This window comes from Vigna angularis, chromosome 8 (assembly GCF_016808095.1).
Source record: "Vigna angularis cultivar LongXiaoDou No.4 chromosome 8, ASM1680809v1, whole genome shotgun sequence".
NCBI lineage: Eukaryota > Viridiplantae > Streptophyta > Magnoliopsida > Fabales > Fabaceae > Vigna > Vigna angularis.
Genome location: NC_068977.1, coordinates 8636087 through 8663106, shown reverse-complemented (window position 1 = coordinate 8663106; position 27020 = coordinate 8636087). Strand labels below are relative to the sequence as shown.

At 35.2% G+C, this 27020-nt stretch overlaps 1 protein-coding gene and 1 long non-coding RNA gene across 4 annotated transcripts in view; both read right to left on the bottom strand.

Annotated features, from left to right (window-relative positions):
• LOC108345669 (cleavage stimulation factor subunit 77) overlaps positions 1-27020 on the bottom strand; it is a 45740-nt gene that overhangs the window by 18534 nt on the left and 186 nt on the right. For 2 of the 3 annotated variants that reach the window (XM_052866914.1, XM_017584329.2), the window contains exons 2-16: positions 26873-26938; positions 26736-26798; positions 26493-26602; positions 25555-25655; positions 23811-23872; positions 23574-23714; positions 23352-23480; positions 15204-15250; positions 11487-11550; positions 10060-10180; positions 6488-6546; positions 6220-6288; positions 5677-5817; positions 4908-4972; positions 3037-3133 (exon numbers count right to left, since the gene is read on the bottom strand). In XM_052866914.1, coding sequence (XP_052722874.1) covers positions 3037-3133; positions 4908-4972; positions 5677-5817; positions 6220-6288; positions 6488-6546; positions 10060-10180; positions 11487-11550; positions 15204-15250; positions 23352-23480; positions 23574-23714; positions 23811-23872; positions 25555-25655; positions 26493-26602; positions 26736-26798; positions 26873-26938 — 1335 coding nt within the window. The remainder of the gene's footprint in view (positions 1-3036; positions 3134-4907; positions 4973-5676; positions 5818-6219; positions 6289-6487; positions 6547-10059; positions 10181-11486; positions 11551-15203; positions 15251-23351; positions 23481-23573; positions 23715-23810; positions 23873-25554; positions 25656-26492; positions 26603-26735; positions 26799-26872; positions 26939-27020) is intronic. The other variant, XM_052866913.1, reaches the window with a different exon arrangement.
• On the bottom strand, positions 20301-23000 carry LOC128193484 (uncharacterized). Its single transcript, XR_008244731.1, has 3 exons — positions 20760-23000; positions 20575-20663; positions 20301-20412 (listed from the first exon to the last, which is right to left on the bottom strand). It is a non-coding gene; the product is annotated as an uncharacterized LOC128193484 (long non-coding RNA).

Here is a 27020-nt window from a genome sequence, read left to right as displayed (position 1 = left end):
TACCAATGTATTATTTCTTTCTAAAATCAAGAAAAGTAATTCCACAATTATTGCTTGTTGCCTACACATTTGTTCAGATACTACCAAAGCAACCTTAACTGCTGCAATTCACCCTAATAGCCACTATTGTTGTTTTTCTCTTCTTTGTAAAATCAAGCATTAGACAGCCAGTTGCTGATTTGCATAGACGACGTCTATTCCAAAATCAACAAAAAGCAGATTCCAGCTTTTCACAAAAAGACTAGTGAACTGGAAGGCATTAGAGCTTCATACATTTCTCAAATGGTCATAACTTGTGTGAACCTATCCAAGGGAAAGGGGTGCCTTTCTCATATCCTTGAAAAGGGTCCCAGGAGAATCCAACTTTTCCTTCATGGAATGAAAAGGATTCCATGATCATGACCAGGTGGTCGGATTCCATGGAGCCCAACATAAGTGACCCATGTATGTTTCTTAAAACAGTGACGGATATATGGATTTAATCAATCACATGTATTCTAAGGCAATGATGTTAAATAAAGAACCAAAGGGGTAATGTCAGAGATAAAATAGGTTGTTAATTATTTAATTTAGAAAATTTACTTTATTTAAAAAGATTATGATGAAAGATAAAATGGTTTATTTCAACGCTTTATTTGAAGATTTTCTAACAAATAAAAAGGTTTAGTAATTATTTTAAAAGATTTATTTTATATAAATATTTTCTAAAAATTAAAAGGTTTAGTAATATTTTTAAAGATTTATTTAATTTAAATGATTTTCTAAGAAATAAGATTTGTGTGAATAATATTTCAATTAAAAAAACTTGTTGGGAAGCTCATTTACTGTGAATAAAGGCAAATATCAAAAACTTGTTGGGAAGGAAAATATCAAAAACTTGTTGGGAAGGCAAATATCAAAAACTTTTTGGGAAGCTCATTTACTTAGCTCACACTAGACGGAACATAGCCTATAGTGTGTGACGTTAGGGAGTTCATGCATGATCCAAAGACATTTACAAGCTATAAACAAAATCTTTCAATATTTGAAGACAAGTCTACGAAGGGGATCATTACTCGAGAGAAATGAAAAATTAAAAATTAAAGTGTGTACAAATGCAGATTATGCAGGGTCTGTTACAGATATGGAAAAATCTACCACATGATACTGCATATTCTTTGGTGGAAATTTGATGAGTTGGAGAAGTAAAAAACAAAATGTTGTTGCAAGATCTAGTGGAGGCTGATTTCCGAGCTATAGCATAGGGGTGTGTGAATTGTCATGGCTAAGAAATATTATAAATCATCATAAAGTGGTGTTATATATTGTTAGATATTATATTTATTTACCATATTATGGGCATTTGGGCATAGCCCAAATTTTCCTGTATTATTCTTCATTATAAATATATTACCCTATGTGTATTTTCTACAAAAGGGGAATTACTCCTATATCTATTTTTCACTAACCTCAACAAGTGGCATATGACAAACCTATCGTTTTTTGTGATAATAAGTCAGCTATTAGCATTGCTCACAATCTAGTTCAGTATGAAAGGACCAAACACATGAGGAAGACCGACACTTTACAAAAGAGAAACTAGATAGTGGTCTTATCACTACTTCCTACAATCCCATATGGGCTTCAGCTAGCAAATTTGTTTAAAATAGGAATACCTATCGTTTTTTTGTTGCCAATGGCTCTTTAGCTACAGTTGCAGGATATAGGGATACCTATTTACCCTCCAAAGTCTTAAAAATGTTCTGCATGTCCCAAAACTTTTGACAAATCTTATCTCCACAAAAAAACACTAACATATGACCTCAATGGCTTTGCAATGTTTTGACCATCTTTGTGTGTTTTTCAGTATAAGGACTGAGGGAGGAGGATTGGACTTGCCGAGGAAAGAAATCGACTCTACTACCTAGAACCATCCCAAGAATCCAAATTTGTCCAACCCATGTCTCTACTCAGCATATCAAATGAAGACACTCTTTGGTTGTAGCATTGTCATAGGACATCCATCAATTTCTGTTTTAAAAGTATGTTTCCCATTTATTTGAAAACCTAGATACCTCAAAACTGCATTGTGAGGGCTGTGAATTAGCCAAACACACTCGTGTGTCCTTTCCCATTAGCAATAATAGAAGTTCAAACCTTTCCAATTAATCCACAATGATATATGGGTACTATCTACTATACCTAATATTTCTGGAGCACATTGATAGTAATCTGTGTTGATGATTGCACTAGAGTTACTAGGATCTATTTGCTTAAACAAAAATCTGACATGAGCACTGTTATTCCCATCTCCCATTCAATTATTCAAAATCAATTTGGGATCCACAAAAAAAGATTTAGGTCTGACAATGCTAGGGATTATTTCAACCAAACTATGATTGCTTATTTTCAGTCCAAAGGGATTAATTCATGCCATTTCATGTCTCTATACTCCCCAACAGAACAGAGGGGCAGAGAGGAGAAATAGGCACCTGTTTAACACTACCCAAGCACTTCTCTTTCAAGGAAAAGTTCCAAAAAGTTACTGCGGAGAATCTGTCCTCACTGCTGCATATTTGATAAATAGACTTCCCTCACAAATACTAGAGAACAAGTTCCCTTGAAACAGTTAAATTGATTTCCCTCATTTAAGATCTCAAATGGCCTCATTCCTAAAATATTTGGGTACTCAACTTTTGTACATATCCATAACCAAAATAGAGACAAACTTGATCTGTGGACTGTTAGATGTGTCTTTCTTGGTTATTCAACAACTTGTATCCATCATATGCTGCATTCTTAGAAATATTATTATAGGGAAAAGAAATACAAAAGTGTGGGAAGCCAAAGAAAACCCACTAAGAGAAACAAAAGTGCAGAATATAGTGGTATCACATACATATCTATTTCAATATATTGTTCCCTAATGAGCTAAAATCTAGTATCATGTACCTGATTTAAGCAGAAGTATAACCTACATGTTATTAACTAAGCTTCTAGTAAGGTTCCAACAAATCTTTTTTTTCAAAGAACTAGAGAATAGGAAGCAAGGCCTACCTCAACTGACTCTTCTGGTGGAAGTGAACTTAACGCCCTCTCAAATAAAGCTCGTATGTTTTGGTCATCATTCATTCGTATCAAGAAATCAGCATATCTGATATATAGTGAAAATAGTCAATATTCTTTTTGGTACGAATGGAATTATCGTTAATAAAATGAGGATGTCACACCCATATACAATTTAGATAGATAAAATGGAGGAAAGCATTGGAGTTATTTGGGTCACAAACTACCTAAGGTTTATAGTACTGCTATACATCTAGTATTATATGATAGTAAAAACTGGAATTTAAAGAGATAAGATGAGAGTAGCAAAAATGAGAATAATAAGAAATGTGTTGCCACACAAGAAAGAACAAGATATAGAGAGAGACATTGATTGGACATTATCGGAAACAAGCAAAGTCTATTCTAGTAATAAGACTGTGGAATTGATATGCTAGTAATAAAACTAAGATACAACCAATGTACAAAATGAAAACTAATAGGAATAAAATCTAAAACTTCCTAAAATATCTTGACATTACAGAAAAATTCACCAACAATCTACACTCCACAGTCAATGCCAATTATAAGAGACAACAAATAATTGTGAAGGAAGAGTATGACAAAGATAAATGCAGAGAGGAGCCTCTCAACCAAAGTTGAAACTAGAGAAACAATGGTCAAAACAAGGAAGAGGAAGTCTTTTGCAGAGAAGACGTGCAATTGTCCCAATGACAAAGGGTGGCCAGTGATAGACAGAAGACAGATGCAGCCAAGGATAATGGTGGATGGCAATGAACATTAAAACTAGAAGAGAGGGATCAACTCATTCTGATTCCAACTTAAGACTGAAAATTTGAGAAAAATAACTTAAGAGATTGATTATCTCTCAACTGATTTTTGTTATTTATACAAGAAAATTACATTAGGAATATCGAGGTAATTAATGTTAATAAGTAAACAGCTCATAGGTAAAGTTTCCAATACAACTACTACCTATATTTAATACCTATTCTAACACCACTAATTCACCTGGTACATTAATTGGAGATGAATCCAATGCTCCCAGAGATAAAGAGTTGAGTCTACTGAAGATAGCAGAAAACCCAAAAGGAGGCAAAATAATTACCCAGTTCCAAAGCAAAACCAAGGTTTTGACAAAATTTAAAAACTTAATAAATACTGACAAGACACCCTTTCTTGGTTTAGCATCAAGTTTAATAGACAATATTTGAAATCTTAATGACTTGGACATACCTACTTGCCTTGAGGAAAGGGGTTTAGGTCATGCCTCCATATCAATTGGAATCATTTCATTTTTAAAGGTTGTCGCAGAGCTTTTCTCACCACCTTGGACATTAGCACTCAATAGTGGTAGAATTTAAGTCACGAAGATGTTAGCTCTGAAGGACTTGGGTATAATAACAATTTGTATGGGATGCTCAATAGAGTATTTAAGTATTTGATACCCAACACATTGGAAATCATTTGCATTTTGAAAGGTTGTCGCAGGGCTTTTCTCACCACCTTGGACATTAGCACTAAATAGTGGTAGAATTTTAAGTCACGAAGATGTTAGCCCTCAAGGACTTGGGTATAATAACAACTTGTATGGGATGCTCAATAGAGTATTTAAGTATTTGATACCCTCCCTCCCACCCTCACCAACACCCCCTACACAACTAAGTCCCTACCACATTCTGACAACTTATGTGTTAAGACCATTTGTGGGACTGCGTTGTAAAAAAAGAGTACTTTGGAAGCATGCATACAGAAAAAAAAAATGTTATTTGTTCCTGTGACATGAAAAGAATAAAGAATCAAGCAAATATAGGTGTGCAACCCCAAGGAAGCATAAGAGATATCAGAATTGTAGAACTCACTCGAGAATATAAACAGGTTCATGCATAAAGCGTTTTAGTCCAGCTTCAAAAACATTATGAGCCATCTGCATGGAATAAACGAATAAAACAATAATATTTATTGTTACATATCAGAACAAACAAGAAATATTTAATTTCTCAAATTCTATTTTCATGATACAGCCCCTTATTTATGGACAAAATTAGTCTCAGAAGAAACCAAATCTGCCACAATCAGGGAGAAAAATCAGAAAGCAACAAATAGCCTATCACCAACGATCTTTTATCATAATTCAAATTTCATTAAGTCTCATCCTGGACATATGTATTGCAAAATCAATACAACACATAATTAGGAAACAATTGTGACAAACTTTCCCGTATCCATAAAGTATTTAGTAATTTACTAGCTCGAAGTAAAAACTTAAAATATATATATATATATATATATATATATGTTATTGTGTTAAATCTCAATGGAAAGAATGAGCAAGAAAGGCAATCCTTGGACATTTTCCTTATTGTAAGATAATTACTTCATTTTGAGAGCCAATGACACCAACAACAAAAGGCATTTTCTTAACTAAAATTAAGTATATTTACAACAGCTTGCACTTCCATATATGTATATAAACATATTCAACTATTGCAAACACCAAAAACATTTCCAGGCACACATATTCAACTATTGCAAACACCAAAAACATTTCCTTATTGTATGCGAATAAATAATTGTACCACCTGTCTAAAATACATTGGTCGACAAAATTAAAAAGGGAATAGTACGAACCTTTGGATCCTTATCAAGACAAAATGCCATTGTAGCATAAGCAACATAAACATGATAAGTACAGCTTGGGGATTTTCGCGCATCCAGAAAGTACTTCCTAGCAGCTTCAACACCTTCAGTCCTTCTAAGAAATCGCATGAACTGTAGCAAGAAAAAGAGGTCAAATTTGCTGCAAGAAAATCTATCAAAGAAAACACTAAAATGAACTGCACAAATCCCTTAACATTGTCAACTAAGGAAGCTAAAGCAGAGAGAAAAATACAAATTTATGTTTCTACACAAACGTGATTTCCATGGATGAATGTCTATTCAAGATAAACGTGTGTAGAAGTAGAATCCACCACTATAAAATGCAACAGAAAAAAAAAATCTGTAGACAACTCTGTAAATTCCTGACAATCTCAAGCAGCACTACTTTATGACTTGTTCAATGATTTTCAAAACTTAATATCATAATACAAATTGATTAACATATATATACATGTACGAAGCATCCAACACTACCATTGAGCCCTAAAAGCATTAGCAAACTATTTCACGTACTTGAATATGAGAAAGTGAGGTTGCATTGACACCGTCTCCCAAAAGGCTTTCATATATTTTCTTTGCAGCCTAACATAAAAACAAAGGAAATTAATTCAGTTAAATGATTAAAAACGAAGAAAAATAATAAACAAACAAATTTTATATTTACAAGAACAATACAAAAAATTTAACTATGTACAATGACTCAATCTTTTTAATAATGCATAACCTCCAATAATTCTAAATGACATTCATCACTGTACGTTTTGCAACACAATTACAATACCTGAATTGCTCCACGAGACTCCTCAAGCTCTGCACAAGCATATCGCAGCATTTCTGAATCTGTTAACAAATGAAATGACAAGGCCTTTTTATGCATAATTAAAAGTCACACAGTACCCAAAAGAAACATATAAGCCTTAATTTTCACAAAGATCAGATAAGTTAACACAAGAAGTTCTGGAAAAAAAAAACGAATGTCATCGGTAATCATGGAATTTCATACTATATGTTGAAATGAAAGATATAGAGAGGGAGAGAGAAATAGGCTAAATCCCATGTGTAAAATACACGGTAATGTATTTATAATAAAAAACGAGATTAGACCTAATATAGGCTAACTCAATGGGTTTGATCCTTTGATGAAAAAGAAGATTAGACCTAATATAAAAAACAATCTAATTGTCACATATAAGTGTTATTCGAATGACATCACCAAATAGTAATTCCTCAAGTAATTATGTATGCCCATAGTTCTATATTCTTCTTCTTCCCTAGATATTGCAACAACATTTGTTTCTTACACTTCCAAGACATCAAGTTACTACCAATGGAGACAAAATATCCAGAAGTCGATCTTCTATTAGGAGATATTGCTCAATCAACATTTTAAATAATAGACAGCTTTAGTATTGTTATTGTGATAGCAAACATTCTCCAAGAGACCATTTAATGTATTTCAATATACAAATGACTACATTCCAATGATCTACACATGGGGAATTAAGAAATAGAATCACCACACTAACAGCAAATGAGTAATATTAAGATAGGCCTTACTGTACATCATAGGATTTGAGAGAGGCTCCCCCTATTGACGTAGGAGCTTGGTATTGAGAAATTGGACATTCACACTCAACTATAAGAGCCAAAGGGGATGGAGGAGTTGCAATGTTGTTAAACTCAACAATCAAATAAAGGGATCAGAAAGACAAGAAAAGATCTTAACTTGAGGATTGTAACTCAACTCGTATGAGTTACGAGATAAAAAAAAAAAAAGTATATTCATAAAGAAATATTATATTCATAAATAGGTTTTTTATTAAAAATAATATATAATGATAAAAATAACTTACACATAATAATAAGTTTAAATACTAAAATTTAGTACATAAATCCACCATAAAAAGAACCAATAAGTGGGAATGATATATTTTCTTTCAAAACTCGACCCAACAAAAGAACCAAGGGAACCAGATTAGTAAAAGGATCCCTAGAAGGAACAGAGGTGGAGAGCAAATCAAAAAGTAGAGAAATAGAGGCTAAGTAACGTTGACTGCAAGTGTGCCGAGTGTCGACAACTACGAGGGCAGCTAGCACCGACCATTGCGAGGGTGGTGATCACCGATGACTGCGAGGGCAGCGAGCACCAGCGACTGCAAGGGTGGCGAGCATCGACAACTACGAAGGCAAGGAGCTTCAAAACATGCAATGGTGATGCTTTTGTATGCGAATGTAACCCTAGTTGGAAAAGGTAAGAGTATTGGGCTTCTCATGGGTTGGGCCAATCATAGGACCAAAAGGATCAACACGGCCCACAATCCCCTATTCAACGAGCACCCTCGCATACTCGCTCCAATATGCACCATTTAAGATCCGCCCTCCGCGTTTACTCACTTCGTGGTCCAAACTCACAAGATCGTGCGAGTTTACAATCTTACCCGCAATTTTAACAACACTGAGGAGTTGGCCCTAAAAGTGAGTAATTTGGTGAACAATTGGATAGTTGCAGTTGAGTGTACACCTGGAGTGTTGGTGGAGGTGGGGGATCTTTAAGGGCACTAAATGCAACAAGAGGATCACAGACAAGAGAGATATTGACTATAAAGGAAAAACTCGGTGAAGGTGACATGCTAAAATGAAATAGCAAGTAAGAGAAGGCGAGAAGCTTGTGTATCCTTTTATATGACCTAGTGAATTCAAAAAGGACACATTTGTCTAACCTAAGACATAATTCCTCAACACCAGGACTAAAATTAGAACAAAGGATGTGAACCCAAAAACTTTAAGAGGTAAGGGACAGAAAGGCTCATGAAGAAATAAAATAAAATGAGAAATTTTATCATCAAAGACCGAAGATGAAATGCGATTAATGAGATAACATGCACTGAGAAGAGCCTCACCCCCAAAATCATAAAGGAACCTCACTAGGGATTAAAATTATACGAGTTGTTTGAACAAGATGTCCATTATTGCACTCAGGCACGGTATTTTGTTAGGTGTATAACCAAATGAGGTTTGATAAAGAATGCCATGAGAAATCACAGAATTTTAAAAAGAATGAGAATGATACTCACAACATTAGTATCATTTTATCATCTAAGATCGAAGATGAAATGCGATTAATGAGATAACATGCACTAAGAAAAGCCTCACCCCAAAAATCGTAAAGGAACCTCACTAGGGAGTAAAATTGTTTGAACAAGATGTTCATTATTGCACTCAGGCAACGTATTTTGTTAGGTGTATAACCACATGAGGTTTGATAAAGAATGCCATGAGAAATCATAGAATTTTAAAAAGAATGAGTATGATACTCACAATATTAGTACTATACAAAGTTCGAAAAGAAATTCCAAATTGATTTTTAATTTCATTGTACAATGATTGAAATTGTAACAATTTTTCATTAAAATCAGCCAAGTACATCTCAAATAATCATCAATAAAAGTGACAAAATATTGAAATCCTAAATTTGACTTAACACAACATGGTCCCTAAATGTCAGAATGAACTAATACAAAAGGAGACGAATCACGTTATGAGACACTTCTAGGGAAGAAACTACAACTGTGTTTTCCTAATTGACACAACTCACAAAAAAAACCTGGTAACTTAGACAAACTACTAAATCTTGGCAAGGCTAGGACAACCCAATTGAGCATGAATAAGAGGGAGATGAGTCGGACGACAATGACTGCCACGTGTAGTGAGAACTGATAGCAACGGTGAGCATTGGCGTAGCACTTGGAGGCACGTCAAACCTCCAATCACTGTGATTTTTGCAACACAGTGATCACCTGACTAGCTCAAAAGCAGAAGCATAGTGTCACCAATCCAAACAACAGTGGTGGCAACAATGGTGAGAACGATGGCAATGATGATGGCTACAATGCAGCAGCAAGACCAAACTGGGTGGTGGTGAAAAACAATGGCCAAAAAAAATTAAAATCAATGTCGGAAATAAAAAGATTTCAAAGAAAAAAAAAAATAGCATGGGTGAACTATTCACTAAGTAGGCAAGGATTAACCCTAGCTCTATATACTATGTTGAAATAAAAGAGAGAGAGGCATAGGCTTAATCCCTTGTGTAAAGTAAAAGAGAGAGAGGAAAGGGTAATGTATTTATAATAAAAAAACATACAAAAAATATAGGCTAGACCCATTTCATGATTAATACAAATGGCATAATATCTAACACTATAGATGACAAATTTCTTTATAACAATTGTATCATGGCTTAGAATAACTATTTTAAAACAAACAAAAAATCAAGAATGTCGTGAACACAAATATAATATGCACTCATGTACATCAAAAAATTCAGCATAGCTAGAGAAAGAAAACATTACAAACCAGGGAGAGCCTTCAGAGCCCTTTGAAATACTTTGATTGCTGCATCTATGGAACCACCTTTTGCATGCCATGTAGCATAGTCATACCATATATCAGGATAATGGTACATATACATCAAACACTAGATAATAGCAATGTAGTTAGATATTTCATAAACAATGGAACAAATCAACACAAGATATTCCACATTAGCTTCTCCAAAATCTTATTTTTAACTCATTCAAATTAATTTTAAGCAATGGAAAAAGTAGTTTCATTTTTCCTTCACATATTTCTCTCTACAAGTGTCTATTAAAAAGTTCATTAAAATAGTAATATGAGACCTATATCTGTACAATACAAACGTAACCTATACAAGTCAACTATAGTCAACTATATTATACTAACAGACCCCCTGAAAACTCAATAGGAATATTTTTCAGAAGAAAAATTCTTCACATTAAGTTTGCCCTGAAGAAAAACAAAGCAAGTTGAAGAAAGAGACTTAGTTAAAACATATACCTAACTCACACTAATAAAGATAGATATCAAAGCCTAGATGGGAAGAATAAAGTCCACCAAATAATAAAGATAGATATCAAAGCCTATTTGGGAAGCTAATCTACCTAACTCACACTAGGCTCAACATTGGATTTGCTGTGAGTTTAGCTAGTTGTTATACATCTAATCCAATTGAGTTCCACATGAAAAGATAATAGGTAGAACGAAAGGCATCACCCCATGATGGATAGGTACAACACCAAGTAGAACGAAAGGCATCAACTAAGTATCTATTCTTTCTCTCTGCTTTACCATTTTGCTAAGGTGTATGACAACAAGTGAAATAGTGTAAAGGAACTTGCATAGGTAAAACAGTTCCTCCAAGAACTAAAATTTTGTAAGATTCAGCAAATGATGTAATGGGATAATCAAGCAATTACCACATTGCTTCCAATCATGGGTTGCATGAGAAGACCAAACACAAAAATTGACCATTTATTCAACATAACTTATGGCTCAAGCATATTTGTCCTAAGTTAGTCCGATCCAATGATCAACTTGCGGACATTTAACAAAATCTTGAGACAACCTTGGATTAAATTTATTCATTCCAAGTTTGGCACCTTCAATCTTTATGTTCATATTAAGGGGGATTGTTAAAATAGGTTCAAAATAGGCTTACTAAAAAGTTGCTTTTAATTGTACTTATATCTACTAAGGTCCTAGAGGTGTCTTTACTTGGTTTCTACTTTTTTCTCACTTTCATTGTATCTCAGATTAATATACAATTTCTATATAATACGAGAACATACAAGAGACTTCGTACAAGCTCTCTAAAATATATTTTTTTATCAAGTAAAACAAATTATTTGTTTCCCCACATTAATGATAAAATATAATAATAAAGGGATAAAGAATTAAAAACAAATAAATATATTTCTTAGTACCTGCTCATAAGTAAATATAATTCGTTTGTTGGAGGAGGCGGTATCTATTCTCTGTGGATTTCCTCTGAAATAAAATAATGATTAAGTTAGATAGAAAATACAAACTAAACATCATAACATATAACATGATAAGAATATAAAGACATAATGACCAAAGGCATTAGATCCGGGCTACCATCATTTCAAAATGATAAGTATGGCCAAAGATGACAACCCCCTAGAAGGTTATAACTTTTAAATCCAATATGAAGTCTAAAGAATGGTTTTACATCTTTTATTTTATAACAAGTGCATTTAGAACTTTTGAACAATACAGTAGAACACAAACATGTAGTTAACATACAAGACCACTCTAGAAGCCCCACTTAACAAGGTAAGCTTTATGATCTTAGGCATGATATCAAAGCCTTTTCTGGTTTTTGGCATAATATTTGTCTCAACAGAAGTGCATCATGAACATTATAGTTAAAATCAATATTTCACTCATAAAATAGTAAGATCCTACGATTTTATACACTAACATCGCCAGGATTGTCAAACAAATTCGTAAAATCATGAGAATCAGTGTTTTTTTCTAAATTTTTCATTGAACTACATCTTCACCTTCTTGGATGAATGAACTCAATTTAAATAACACCTAAACCCAATCAAATGTTAATCCAATTAAAAGCTCGCCTCGTTATGTATTGCCAACCGCATCACCACCCAATTAAAAATTAATGCAATTAAAATTTACCTTTTTTCTTGCAACTGCAACACCTATTCACTTTCTCTGGTGAATAAGGTTTCAAATAAAACAAAATCCAAACTCAATTAAAAATTAAGGGTGTTTTCTGTTGCACCCTTCACCTTCTTGATTGAATGGGTATCAATTAAAATAAAACTCGATTAAGGTACTTTTAACTTCTAGACATCTCTTCACGTAACTTGCATTGGTTACATGCACGTTCATCTCTTCACCCAAATCCAATTAAATGTAACATTAAAAACTTCAAAACAAGTTTTCTATCATTGGTTATGTATATGTATATGTGTGTGTATGTCTATATATATATATATATATATATATATATATATATATATGTGTGTGTGTGTGTGTGTGTGTGTGTGTAGAAAGTAAAACTTACAATCAGGGTTATGATCCCATGAATTACGATTTTTGAACCTTTCATAATCCTAAACATAATTTCGATTTTAAATACCTTGGTCTTGAGTTCTCCTCTATAAATCTACAAGTTATTGTGTGAATTGTTGTGGAGACAAATATCACTGATAGGCCAATACTTAACAATTTAAACTTTTGGGAATTTGGACTATGGCACATAATTCTCCAGACAGTTGATCAGTCCACTTAAAAACAATTCTCCTGCTGGAGCCCAACATGTTTTTAGGCCGAATGAGTCATTGGTCCATGACAGGCATGAGGCACTTAACGCATGGAAAGTATATGTGTGTAAAAGGAAGAGTGGAAATCCTAAGGTTGAGGTGGCATGAGCAATGGAGAGATTGTTACAAGGTTGAGGTGGCATGACTAGTGAAGAGGTTGTTAAATGTGAGTGCTTTAATATTTAGACTCTTGAGGGAGAGGGGGATATTCATTAGTTAAAGGAGCTAGGCTTTGGACAATTAGAGGTTTCCTTCACATGTAGTTTCTCTTTTATTGCAAATTGTGAGAAATAGAGAAGATTGGGAGAAAATATCCCTTGTGTCTTTTGCATAGACATAGGATAGTTTATTTATAATGTAAAATATGGACCAATGCCCTTAATACAGAATGGGCTGAGCCTAATTAACAGAAACACACATCTTAACATCTAACACAAATAATACATAATTCCTCAGTTCTTTCATCTTTTTTTTATTCTACATTTATAGCCATAACTCTAGTCAATAACATCTTTGAAAAACTGGTCTATCAAAAGAACTGCTAGATGTTGAAGTTTTCTCAATTCTTTCTACCCATTTAAGTTGTACTTGAACGATATGTCACCAATCATTTTCACTCATCTTCAAATAATTTTTTCTTTTGTGATCATCCCTCTAAGAGTACAGAAAAGAGAGAACAGATCTCCTTTGCCCTGCAAGTAGGGTTTCTTGCCAACACTATTGCCCTTGCACATTAGGGTTTTCTTTTCCTGCACCGCTGCCTCTACAAACTAGGGTTTTCGTATCCTACACCGCTGCCTCTGCAAACTAGGGTTTTCTTATCCTACACCGGACCTTCCTTTTCGGATGCAAGTTGTGCCTCTACCATCTCCACCATCTCTTTTTCGCACCAACTAATTATGATGCAAAAAACGGCCCCATAGACCGCCATGAGAAACCTGCATCGCCACCGCTGTTGTGGTGGCAAACTGCAAAATTGCCCCAATTTCCGTCATGGCACCACCATAATTGACTTTTGATAGCACTGCTTGGAGGAGCAAAAAACAAAATGTAGTAGCAAGATCAAGGACTAAGCAAAATTTCGAGCAATGGCCTAAGGAATTCGTGAACTTCTATGGTTATAGATTACATTGGAAGACCTACGGATAAAGTAGGGTGAACCAATGAGGTAAGGCATGACAGAATTAAACATATTGACGTAGACAAACACTTTATCAAGAAAAAGCCAAAAAGTAGTTTGATTTGCACCCATATGTATCTACTCAAAAATCAACTTGCAAACATATTGGGACTGTCAAAACTGTGCTACTCATGTATTTCAGGAAGTTTTGTTATTATATCCTTGCTACAATTTTATTCTTTAGTACAAGTGTATCTTGGCATTAATACTAGGGTAATGAATTTAAAAGCAATCCCAAAATTACAGGGATTTGTTTCCTTAGAATTACTCTCTATTTCCTAAAATAACAAGCAAGCTCGTTTATTCATAGGTCCAATGGCCTCATTATTGAAATATAGAATACTTATACTATTCTTTTTAAATCTAACAAGGACTTTAATTTCTAAAAATAACCCCACCTGTCCTGTTTTGCTACCCCCTCTCCGAAGTTTTTGCATGATTGCCTATTTCACCCACCATTAAAGATAATAGCTCAGTCTTAAGTAGCTTCAAGTGTTACAATGTGAATCATGCCAACTAGAAAAACATTAGGCCATCAGTTCCAAAAAAAACCAAAAAACTAGAAACAGATGTGACTAAGTTTTCTCTACCATTTTATTCAGATATTTTGATACGTAACTGTGTCATACCTTTAGGTTTTAGATATTTTGTAACCTTTATTAATGAATTCTACCATTGCATTTGGATTTATTTAATGAAAAACATATCTAAACTTCTATCTACATCCATGTCCTTCTTTAATAAGATTAAGAACCATTTGGCAAAAATAGTTGAAGCCTTTCGAAGTGACAATGCTAAAAAATATTTTTTTCTATTGAGCTTTCTTTCTTCTTATCCACATTGAGTATTTTACATCAATCCACTTGTCCTCGAGCACCACAATAAAATGGCATTGCAGAGAGAAAGAATAGACACCTTATGCAATGCAAATGCTTTTGTACATCATTGGGGAGAAACAGTTCTCGTTGTTTGTTCTTTAATTAAAGCAAATTGGTGCAAAAGAAACCGTAGATAAATCCAATACTTTGCCTCAATTGCTTCATCAGTTTGATCAATATCAAGTAGCAGAGATCTAATAAAAACTTATCAGTGAAAATGTTCATGTAATACAATCCAATTACTGGAAAAGAAAAGAAAAACATGTTACTTACTTTTCAAAAGATAAAAGCCTCTTCCATGCAATCCACTGAATTTCTTCCTGTCAGAAGTAATCATGATTTTAGACACGTAACAAGCACAAAATCATGTTGTAGCTTCACTTAACACTTTGTTTTAGGATAGCCAGTTCATGGCATGATCTAAACACTTTCTAACCAAGTGGTCTAGATCTAAATCCTTAACACCCCTGTTCTTTGAAATAAATTTGAATTTCAGCTCAAGACGGGCCTATATATTGTCAATGATTAAAACTCAAAGGGCTCACTTATGTGAGAATGCAGGTTAGAGATATAAAAGTGTAAAACCACCAATATGCTTCTGCGTAACAGAAAGCTTTTTATATAGTTTGCATTTTGGATAAAAGTTTTTATTCTATATAGCATAGAGATTTTGAAAATTTTGTATCAACTTATCAATAACAACAACCCTTATAATAGAATAAGAAAAAGAAAATGAATTGAACTTCTCCAAAATTAAAAACAACTTATGCTCCTCAATGCATACCAACAGTAGATGACAACACGTATGAAAAAATTGAGGTGCACAAGATAATTTTGCAGAAGTCTCGATCATTCTACACCCTTTGCTCAATTTACTTTCTTCAGGCTAAAATCCTGTCTTTACAACAAATTCACTCAATAATCCCCCCTATACAGAACCCACTCCCTATTTATAAAGTTTCTCTTCCCCTTCCCACTAACTAACTGTCAAATAACTCTTCCCTCCTAACTGCCCTCTCATTTTCTCTTCCTTCTATCCTAAACCCATTATCACCTATTACCCTATATCCTATCAGAACAACCTTGTCCTCAAGGTTGGAACCGGAAAGCTTGATCTCATGGCTCCTCTTCATCAACCTGTTACCATATGAAGGGAACCCACTGGATGCTGCCCTCCAATTCAGGTCTGGAGGCTTGGGTGGTGGCAAATCCTCCTCCAATGACTTCCACTTTTTTTGGATTCTTTTAGCCCAATTTTGTGAAGTCCTCAAAATCTCAACTCTGACTTCATCGGCTCTTGTAACACTTTTGGCAGCTGCTCCATCTACTTGCAAACTCTCATGTAAAATTTCCACACTCTCCATCTATGTTATTGTTGCCCAGTTCTCACAGAGACTGCTTCTTCTGTTCCCTTCAACTATCTTTAGTAGAGTTGGGGCCAAATTTTTCCAAGAAAGGTGCTTGAATTTTTTATGCCAAGTCTTGCACCCTTGGGCTACATTTTCTTTGCTGTTTGGGTATGCTTTTGTTTATCCCTTGGTGTTTTGAACTTTAGAAGCATTTGTTGCCCCTGTTGTTTGATCTTGGGTGTCAATCCCTTCATAAGTGGTCAACTCTTCTCTTTTCACCCACGAAAAAATTGGTGTCTCCTCACCCTTCCTAGCTCCATTATTGTCAATGGCATCCTCTTCTTTTTGCTCCCAATTGCTTGAATTTTCTCCTCCACCTGAGTGTTTCTTTCCTTTCTTGATATCTTGCAGCAGGTCCTCTCTTGCCCTATAAACAGACTCAACTGGGTTGCTCTTTGACACCATTGTTTTAACCCAGGCCTCAACAATTCTTCCCCTTTCTTTACTGTTTTGACATTCCCAACACAACCTACCACTCTATCTCCACTAAAAACAACTTTTGCAACTTTACTTGGAGAAACAAGAGTCACAACCTTCCCATCATGATCTTCACCTGATGTATTTTCCCTCCCAACATGTCACGTTATCCACCCTTGCATCAGAAACTTCTACAACTTTCTCAGAGGCAGCTTCTGTAACTCCTGTAGTTTGGGCTAACTTCTCAAAAACAGAGCCTCTATCTCTTCCTCTGAACCCCCATATCAATGCCTCTTTCAGCCCTTTCCAAGAAAGGTTCTTGGTTTTATTTTTCCAGGCCCTAAACCAATAGATGGTGCCTCCCTCCATGCAGTTGTAAGCCAACCTGAGCCTCTCCTTCTCTGTGACATTTTGGATGTCAAAGAACTTCTCTGCCTTAGAGATCCATCCCAATGGGTCCAGCCCCTTAAACCTGGGCAATTCTTCCTGCTTCCTCCAATTTTGTTCACCCCTGTCTTCCTCCAGCTCTTCTTCTGAACCTTCTTTCTATCCTTTCATGACAGATTTCTCACTTCTTTCTAAGCCCTTTATGTGAATCTTGATTTCTTGCTTCATTTCTCTCGTTTCTTGCATATTTCTTCTCCATTCTTGCATATTGCTTCTCCATTCTGCCATGCTCATTTTTAGTTTGTTGGTCCTCCTCTCCAAGGTATTGTCTCTTCCTTCCATCACCCTTCTCTCCCAAAGATCCAACACTCCTCTCCTAAGGATATCCGATAGTTCTCCTGTTGATACGACAGCGCTCTGGATGATCTTACCGCTTCTCGAAACGAAAAGTCAGACCAATTTGTTAGGTTCCTGAGTTTGAAACCTAACTAAGAACACTAACCGTAGGTAAAAACAGTAATGAAAGAATGGGTTTTTCTATTATTCACAGTAAAAGAACTCTCTTTACATAGAATGGTTGGGAGCATAACCTCCCTGGTTAGGAGCATAACCTCCCTCTACAGGCTAAAATCCTGTCTTTACAACAAATTCACTCAATAATCCCCCCTCTACAGAACCCACTCCCTATTTATAAAGTTTCTCTTCCCCTTCCCACTAACTAACTAACTAACTAACTAACTGTCAAATAACTCTTCCCTCCTAACTCCCCTCTCATTTTCTCTTCCTTCTATAACCCTAGATCCTATCACAATACCTAGAAGTAGACTTTTTGACAGTAATAAAACCTGCATAGTTAGCATTAGTATATATTTTCATAGTCAATGTGTCTTCCCTTTTAAATAATAGCCCCTTTCTAGGATTTGACTTCAAGTATTTGAGAATTTTGTCAACTGCTTGCATGTGTCTCTCTCTTGGGTCATGCATAAATTGGCTCACTACACTAACTGCATAAGCAATGTTTGGTTTGTGTGTGATAGATAAATCAATTTTCCTACCAATCTTTGATATTGGGCCTTCTCTACAGGAGCACTTTCCTCACTTCCAATTTTGTGATTTTGTTCTATAGGAACTATTGACATTCTACATCCCAATTTTCCTATTTCTTTGAGGAGATCAACTACATATTTCCTTTGGGAGATGAAAATTCCGTTCTTGGAGTAAGCAACCTGTTTTCCAAGAAAATGTTTGAGTTTTCCTAGATCTTTCATTTCAAATTGGGCTGCCAATTTTTCTTTTAACGCCAATTTTCCTACAATAATCATATCATCCACATAGACAAGCAATAGAGTGAGTTTACCTGTAGAAGAGTGCTTTATGAATAGTGTATGATCTCCTTAGCTTTGTCTGTATCCCAAGGGAAACCATTGCTTTTGTAAATCTTCCAAACCATGCTCTAAGGGATTGCTTAAGACCATACAATGCTTTCTTTAGGAGACATACCTTGTTTTCTTTCATTTTTCACTTCAAAACCTGGGGGAATCTCCGTGTACACTTCCTCTTCTAGATTTCCATGAAGGAAGTCATTCTTTATATCCAACTGGTGTAAGTCCCATCCAAAATGAGCAGCCAACGCGAGAACAACTCGAACTGTATTCATCTTTGCCATTGGGGCAAATGTCTCCTCATAGTCAATCCCGTAAGTTTGGGTATATCCTTTTGCCACCAATCTAGCTTTATATCTTTCTATTGTCCCATCTACCTTTATATCTTTCCATTGTCCCATCTACCTTTTGTTTCACTGTGAATATCCATCTACACCCTACTGCCTTCTTGTTTCTTGGCTTATCAACAATCTCCCAAGTGGAATTTCTTTCTAATGCATTCATCTCTTCTTTCATGGCTTGATTCTAATGTTCAAGTTTCATGGCCTCCTGGATTGAGGTAGGAATTTTTGTGGCATCAATGGCAGCAATAAAGCTTTTGTGCTTATCAGAGAGATTGTTAGTGCAAACCTTCTGAGAAATAGGATATTTAGCACATGACCTTCTTTCCTTTCTTAATGCAATGGGTAAATCCTCAGTAATACTTTCTCCTGGTTGTTTTCTTCTTTCATATTTTTTGCCAAAAAATTTGTCTTCTTTACTATGGACTATGGTAGCTTCATTGCTTAGATCTTGAGCATCCTGCAAAGACAAACATGGTAATGACGAGAAGGAGAGTTCATCCACTTCAAGTGCTTTCTCCTCTTGAAGTGGTGGACTAACATAAAAGGATTGTGTTTCATGAAAAGTGACATCCATGGTGATAAAGACATGACGACTCTGAGAATGATAACATTTGTACCCATTTTTATTAGAAGGATACCCAATAAAGATACATTTAAGAGCTCTGGGATCTAATTTACTACAGTTAGATGATAAGAGTGAACAAAAACAACACATCCAAAGACTCGACTAGGTAGCCTCGTTATTAGGGACGAAGAAGAAACAAAAGACAATAGAGACTCCATAGGACTAATGCCATTTAAGATACAATTGGGTAACCTGTTGACGAGATATGTAGCAGTTAACACAGCTTCTCCGCAGTAATTTTTAGGAACAAACATTTGAAAAAGAGCTCTAGTTACTTCAAGAAAATGACTATTCTTTCTTTCTGCAACCCTATTTTGTTGAAGGGTGTTTACACAGGTTAGTTCATGAACAATACCATTATGAGACAAAAACTTGAGAAATTCATGATTCACATATTTAGTACCATTATCAGACCTGATTCTTTTCATATTTTTTTCCAAATTGAATTTGGACAAGACGGAAAAAATTAACAAAAATTTGGAAAGCTTCTGATTTATTTTTTATAAGGTATGTCCACGTGACACGTGTACAATCGTCAATAAAGGTAACGAACCATTTGGCACCGGAAATAGATTCAATGACAAGATCCCAAATATTAGAGTGAATTATATCAAATGGAGAAGTACTCTTTTTATTACTAATAGGATAAGATGCACGATTGTGTTTTGACAATTGACAAATATCACAACTAAAAGACTCAACAAACTCCTTGGTAAACAAATGGGGAAACAAGGACTTGATAAGACTAAATGAAGAATGCCCAAGCCTTTGATGTTGTAACCACATTTGGGAATTTGCCCACATCTCAGATGTAGCTTGTTGACTCATGATTTTTGTGTTGCTTTGGTCATCAAACTCCAAAAGATACAACCCACTTTGCTCCATAGCAGTTAAAGTCGTTTTCCCCATGGCAAAGTCCTGAAAAACACAGTAAGTTGGGAAAAATGTTACTAAATAATTTAAATCCTTTGAGTTTTTGCACAGAGATAAGACTATTAGCTAATTGAGGAACATGTAAAACATCCTTTAATACAATGGATGAGTCAAAAATTATATTCCAAGAGCCGCATATAGGTATACCTTGACCATTCGCAACTGTAATAAGTTGTTCTCTATTTCTTTTATCATGAGTCGAAGGACACACAAAAAGGTGTCATGATCAGTTGCTCCTGAATCAAGTATTCAAATACCATGAGACACATGACCAAAAGTATTGAGACAAATCTTACCTTTCATGGATAGAGTACATGATCCAAAGGGCTTACTCATTGATTCAAATATTGCTTTAAAGCGCTCGAGTTCCTCCTTATAAGCTTTCATATCAAGATCAGGTGATGGTGAAGAACTAGAATGTGAAGGACTAGATAGATTGGTGGCTTCCTGTTCTGAGGCAGTATGATTTCCCCATCTTTGAGTACACCCTTTGTTGTTTCCCATGCGCTTGAGAACATTCTTTCTTCCATGGAGTTTGAAGCATGTTTCCTTGGTGTGTCCAGATCTTTTACAGAGTATGAACAATAGTCTCCATGAGTACCTTTTTCAAACGACATTCCTCCAGCATTTGTTCCTTTATGGACTCCCTTTTCCAGTCATCATGGCAGTGCCTATGTTGGAGGTCCCCCATCAAGAATGACAATTCTACAAGTTTTTTTTCCTCTTACCATAAAAAAAATACTTCTGATAGGGATGGTAATTTTTCTCTTCCTAAGATTTGTACCCGAATTGGGTCGTACTTAGGATTTAGGCCATGGAGAAATTTAAAGATTCTTCCTGTTTCCATGACTTTAGCAAGTGTGGCAGCATCTGTTTTACACATCTTTATTGTTTGGTTTTGATCTAATTCCATCCAAAATCCATTCATGATTCTGTGATACTCTGATACGGAAAGGGAGCCTTGTTTTGTATGAAATATCATGCTTCCAATGTCATAGCATGCAGCAAAATCCTTTTTTAATGAAAAAGTACTTTGTAAATCATCCCATATTTCTTTGGCAGAAGAAGGAAACATATAATTTCTACTTATCTCAAGAATCATGGACTGCCACATCCAAGTCATAATTAGTGAATCTTCATTCTCCCAAATTGGAAAATGAGTGTTGTCTGGTCCTGGTCCTCCTCCATCTATGTGATCTAGTCTTGAAAGTCCCTTGAGAGTACTTCGAATATACTGGCTCCATTGTAGGATATTCTGACCATCCAACCGAGCACCCACCAAATTGGGTAGATCATTAGGACCCAAAGGAATAATTTTTACTTCAGACATCACATAGAAGCAATCAGGTGTCTCAGGTGACCTTATCTGAGGCGACAACGACGTGTGGGTTACACCGAGAAAAGGAGCATAAGTGAAATCTCATATCTACTCAAATCTGGGCAAAATGGGACGTCACCGACCCTTGGAATGGACTTAGGAGGCTCCAGCGACCTTGTCTGTGACAGCGGCGACGAGTGGGTCTCGCCGGAACAAGGTGTGTGGGCTACACGCGCCGGCGATGATGGCGACGCGTGGGCTACACGCGCCGGTGGTGCGTGGTGGCTCTTTCCCGAAGCGATTTCCGGTGTTGTGATCGCCAGAGTTGGGCGCACCTTTCTGCTCTATCAACAACCCCAATCGGCTACGGCGGCATCCGTGGTGGTCGGACAGCGACGGCGGTGGCTACTGTTGCAGCGAAAACAGATCTCCCAAGATCAGGAGGTCTGATACCAACTTGAAAAAGAATGATTTTATTATTTTCATTCATAGTAATTACATTCTTCTTACCTCTATTTTAGCAATCTAATCTTCTAGAAAGGGAAATAAGGAAACAAAATAATCTAGAAGATCATACACATGTTTTCTGTAATTAGGAAGATTCTATAGATATTTTCTCTAATTAAGAAGATTCTATAGATATTTCCTCTAATTACATCAATGTTCATCTCATTAACATCAAGCGTAGAGCTTAGTCTATGTAACCAGCACCTTCCATAAAAATAAATATCAAAATTTACATCAAATTGTGCTTTCACACACAGCCAACTACTGCAAACAGGACCATGAAATCAATATCAGCATAAAAGAAACATCAAGTTGCAATTTGATCAACATTTCCAAAGGCAAATCCCACTTTCCTCTACTTTCTCTCAGTAAGTGAGTTTATGCCTAATGCAACCATAACAAACTAGCTTGTAAAGTGATGATTGCACCCCACGTATTTATTAAAATTTGACCTTATTCCTAGTTGATATAGAATCTCCAACACACTTCCTCATACCGAGGAATGAACATCTCTAGTGTGAGTTTAGATATTTGTGGGTGGTCTAACAGGAGCCCGATCACACCATCTCACACCAAGAAATGAACATCTCAAGTGTGGAACTAGATATTTGTAGGTCATCTAGTAGGATAAGCTCTGAATGGTTTTGATACCATTTTGGTAAGGGGGTTTATGACTATTAGGATATTTACCCTATTTATCATCATTATATTGTGTCAAGGGTTACCCTATTTATCATGATTATATTGTGTTTAGGTTTATCCTATTTATCATGATTATATTGTGTCTAGGGTTACCCTATTTATCATGTACTCTTGTATCAATTTATTCTTATAAATAGAAGATTATGAGAGGGATCAATCAAGCCCTCAAGAATTATTTTACAGTTTCAATCTCAAGTATGACTATCTCAATCTCACCAAATCGACTTGTAAGGTGAGGATTGCATTATATATTATTATTTGACTTTATTCCTAGTCAATGTGGGATCTATAACCCTTTCATAACCCAAATTACAATTTTTAGAGATCCATAGTTGCATGCTTAAATAGGAGAAATTATCCTGTAACAATCATCACTAATAAGAAAAAAGAAAGTTACCTTGTAGGATCCACTTGGTGGTACAGCAAGCATATTCCAATCAATTTCATCAACATACTTCTTCCTCTCCCGGTAAACTGCCCTAGCACTATTATATTTGGGTTGATATTCAGATATTAGTCCTTTAGCCTGCAGAACATCTTTATCATCAAATTGCATGCAACGAAGGAAGAAAAACTACAAATTAATAGAGCAAGCATTTTACTATAATCAATATCTTACCAACTGACGACTAACAGAATTTTCAAAGTTTTCATAGTCCTTCCAAAGTTGTTCAATGTGATGGGTTGGAGTAACAATAGCCTTCTGATAGACTTTCCTCACAGTAGTCATCCGGTGTGACTCTTCTTGACCATTTATAGCCTGGAAGAGATCACAGAATTTGACCCAAATTATGTAACATAATACCTAAGTATGCTCCAAGAATTGCAGAAAACAGAAAAGGTTAACCAAACAAACCGGCAATGATTTTAGAAAGGCTATGTACTCCATCCACACAGGACCAGATGCTATGTCTGCTCCTGTTATCACATCATTAAGTGTGAAGGTATATATGTATATATATAACGTATAGATGCATTTATTCATACATAAATATAACAAACAGTCTTCCCTTTCCCTCCTAATTTCCAAATAACATCAAACGAAAATAATGAATTTTGGCATTAATAGTGAGTTCCGGCAAAAACATAAGTGGTAGAAGGCTTTCAAACATAAAATATAAGTGAAATCTAAATCAGAAGCTAAAGCATTAACTAGGACGCAATTATTTATAAAAGAAAAATGTTGGCTTCAACTATACTAAAATTACTAGTGAATAGATCTACCAAATGGTTCATCAAATTACACAAGAAATTTGCGACTATAGTATGTTTATTAAGAAAATTTATACAATTACCAATAATTTCTTAAAATTCAAAATTTATGAAATTCCCCAATAGCCCCATGCCTGAATCAGACCAGTTAAACTTCAATCGATCTCTTAAAGATTTCTATTTTCTTTTACTTTGAACTCTGCAATAAATAGGATTTCAAACATGCACCCAATCGGTAAAAAGACAAAAGCCACTAACATATTTATAAATGCATTATAAATTCAAAAACAGCAACAAAGCCTTAACTGATAAGGTGGAATATGCAACACGGATTTCTCATTGCCAATAGGCTCTGACTTAAACCAATCAACTCCTACATTCAAGTCCCCATTCTAAAAAAAAGATAACCTTTTATGTACTATTCTTAACTTGTAGTCATGTGCCTTCATTTTGAGGATTTATGGCACATGTCTTTTGAGTTCATATATCAAATCAATATTTTTTACCCTTTAATAATCTATTCAATCAAGAAAGATTTGTAGTTTTCTAAATACTCAAACTTCTTTCAGTCAACATTAAAATGAATTATTTGCAAAAAATGACAATCAACATTTCACCAGTAAAACAAAATTTCATCAAATATTTTTAAAATTTATATTTCCAGAGTTTCTTGTATTGAAATATGTATGCAATCTACTGATATTTTCCAGTTATCACAAAAGAACATGCCATTGGTTCAAGGTACATAAATGGTTTCATATGTAAAACTCCTCCTCACACAAAGCCCCTAGGGCTTGAATTGCAGACAATAAACAGTCCAACAATAACAGCCCAACCCTACGTTGAAATCCACATATAAAATGAATGGAGGAAGCAAGTATCAAATTCTAGACCACACGACCATTGAAGCCTTATACAATTTCAAACAACAACTCTTTGACCTTGAAGCATGGGTAATGCATGAAATAACCCTATTGTCTGCTGAAATCCAAGTTTTATTTAGAAGAATAGGAGCAGCAAGGATTGACTCTAGATATTTGGTAATAGAACTCTAGTATCAAGTTAGAAACCAATTACCTAACAACTTAAAATATTGGAGGAAGACAGAAAAATGGTTTCATATCAAACAAGTTCCACCAAAAAGCATGTTTCCAGTATTTGTGTCTCCTAATATCTTTTGTCTGTTCTACACCCATCCAATGGACTAATTTTAATGTCCACTTCAACAACTATGGGCCTCTAATCAATGTTCTTTTCACCAAAGTCTCTACTGGATTCTCCTCACATGACCAAATCATCATGCATGAGTTTCCCCATCTAAATAGTTGATACTTCAATCCAACAAAACAACAAAGATAATTCGAACAGGACAAAGGAATAAAACTTACCCACACAGTTAAGCATAAAATCAAAAGCTTTTCTTGTCTCTTCCTGACCCTCCATGCCCTTCTTGTCATTGACCTTTCTAATGAAACGAATGTAGCATCTCCTGTATACCAGAGGATAGATTGAAACAAAAACATCATTTGCATGTACCACAAGACCAGCAAAATAAGCAGGATGTTTCATCCATTTTCACAAAAAACGAACTATCTTATGAAAATTTAACACCAAACATAATATAGGATAGAGAAGATGGGACACATTCAGAACACATGCAGCAGAAATTGAGAAATTTTGAAGACCTTCTATGATTTAACTATTTCTGTGAGAATACTGCATTAGAAGAGCAGCTAGTCACTGTCTCTTAGGCAGTTAGTTGTTTGAAAAGTAGTTAAGTCAGTTACATATATGTTGTTAAGTCAGTTACTCAACTAACTACCACTATCACTATGACAATGTTTGAAAAGTAGTTAAGTCAGTTACATATATGTTGTTAAGTCAGTTACTCAACTAACTACCACTATCACTATGACAATGTACTGATCCTATAAATACTTCAGTGTAACCTCTGATCTTTAAGAAATAAAATCAGATTACTTTTCTTCCTGAAAACTCACTCTTACTTTGAACAATTTCTAACAGTTACATGTAAAATGACCAATATTTTAAAGAGGATGCCCTTGCAAGAATATCTATGAATAGCAACAAGACAAGTCCCCTCAAGTAAGCAAACCAATAAAACCTTACAAGATAGCCAACTGAAAATAAGTTTACAAATATTAGTTGATTGAACAGAAATGCAGCTATACATATGCAGTAATTTTGTATCCTGTACTCTCCCAAAACCTCTCTATCCCCAACCGCAGCTGAAAATTATCCAAAAGAGACAGTAAAAAAAGGTACATCAGCCAATGCCATAAACAAGATTAAGCAAACAATATACCATAGAGGAATCTGAAGACAATGCAACAAACACCGACTAAAAATCTGTTTTGTAGCATCATCATTATTTGTAGCCATATATGCCTCCACATATTGCCTCCAAAACTTGGCCTGAGCACAAACAAGCATCAACAAAAATCAGCCCCATAGCAGAAGAAGCGACATAATTTCAATCACAAAATACAACCAAAACCATAACTTTCTTCCAATAACAACCACCGAAGCTATCAACAAGAACACTTACAGCAGTTGGAAACAATAGCAGAAGCTGCTCGTATATGGGTGTGGCCTCTGCAACGGGCAAATGCTGAACAGCACAGAAACAATATGAACCAGCTAAAGGGTATGCAAAAAATATGAACTGGGGAATTGGATCCGAACCTGAGCCTCATTTGCCAAGATTTCCGCGGTTTCAATGTTGTACTTGTCTCCGCCACTGGTTTTATCCTAAAAAGTTAAAATTAAAATTAAATTAAAAAAAAAGGTTAAATTTTTATGCTCATCAAAAACGTAGAAGGAAAGAATGAAG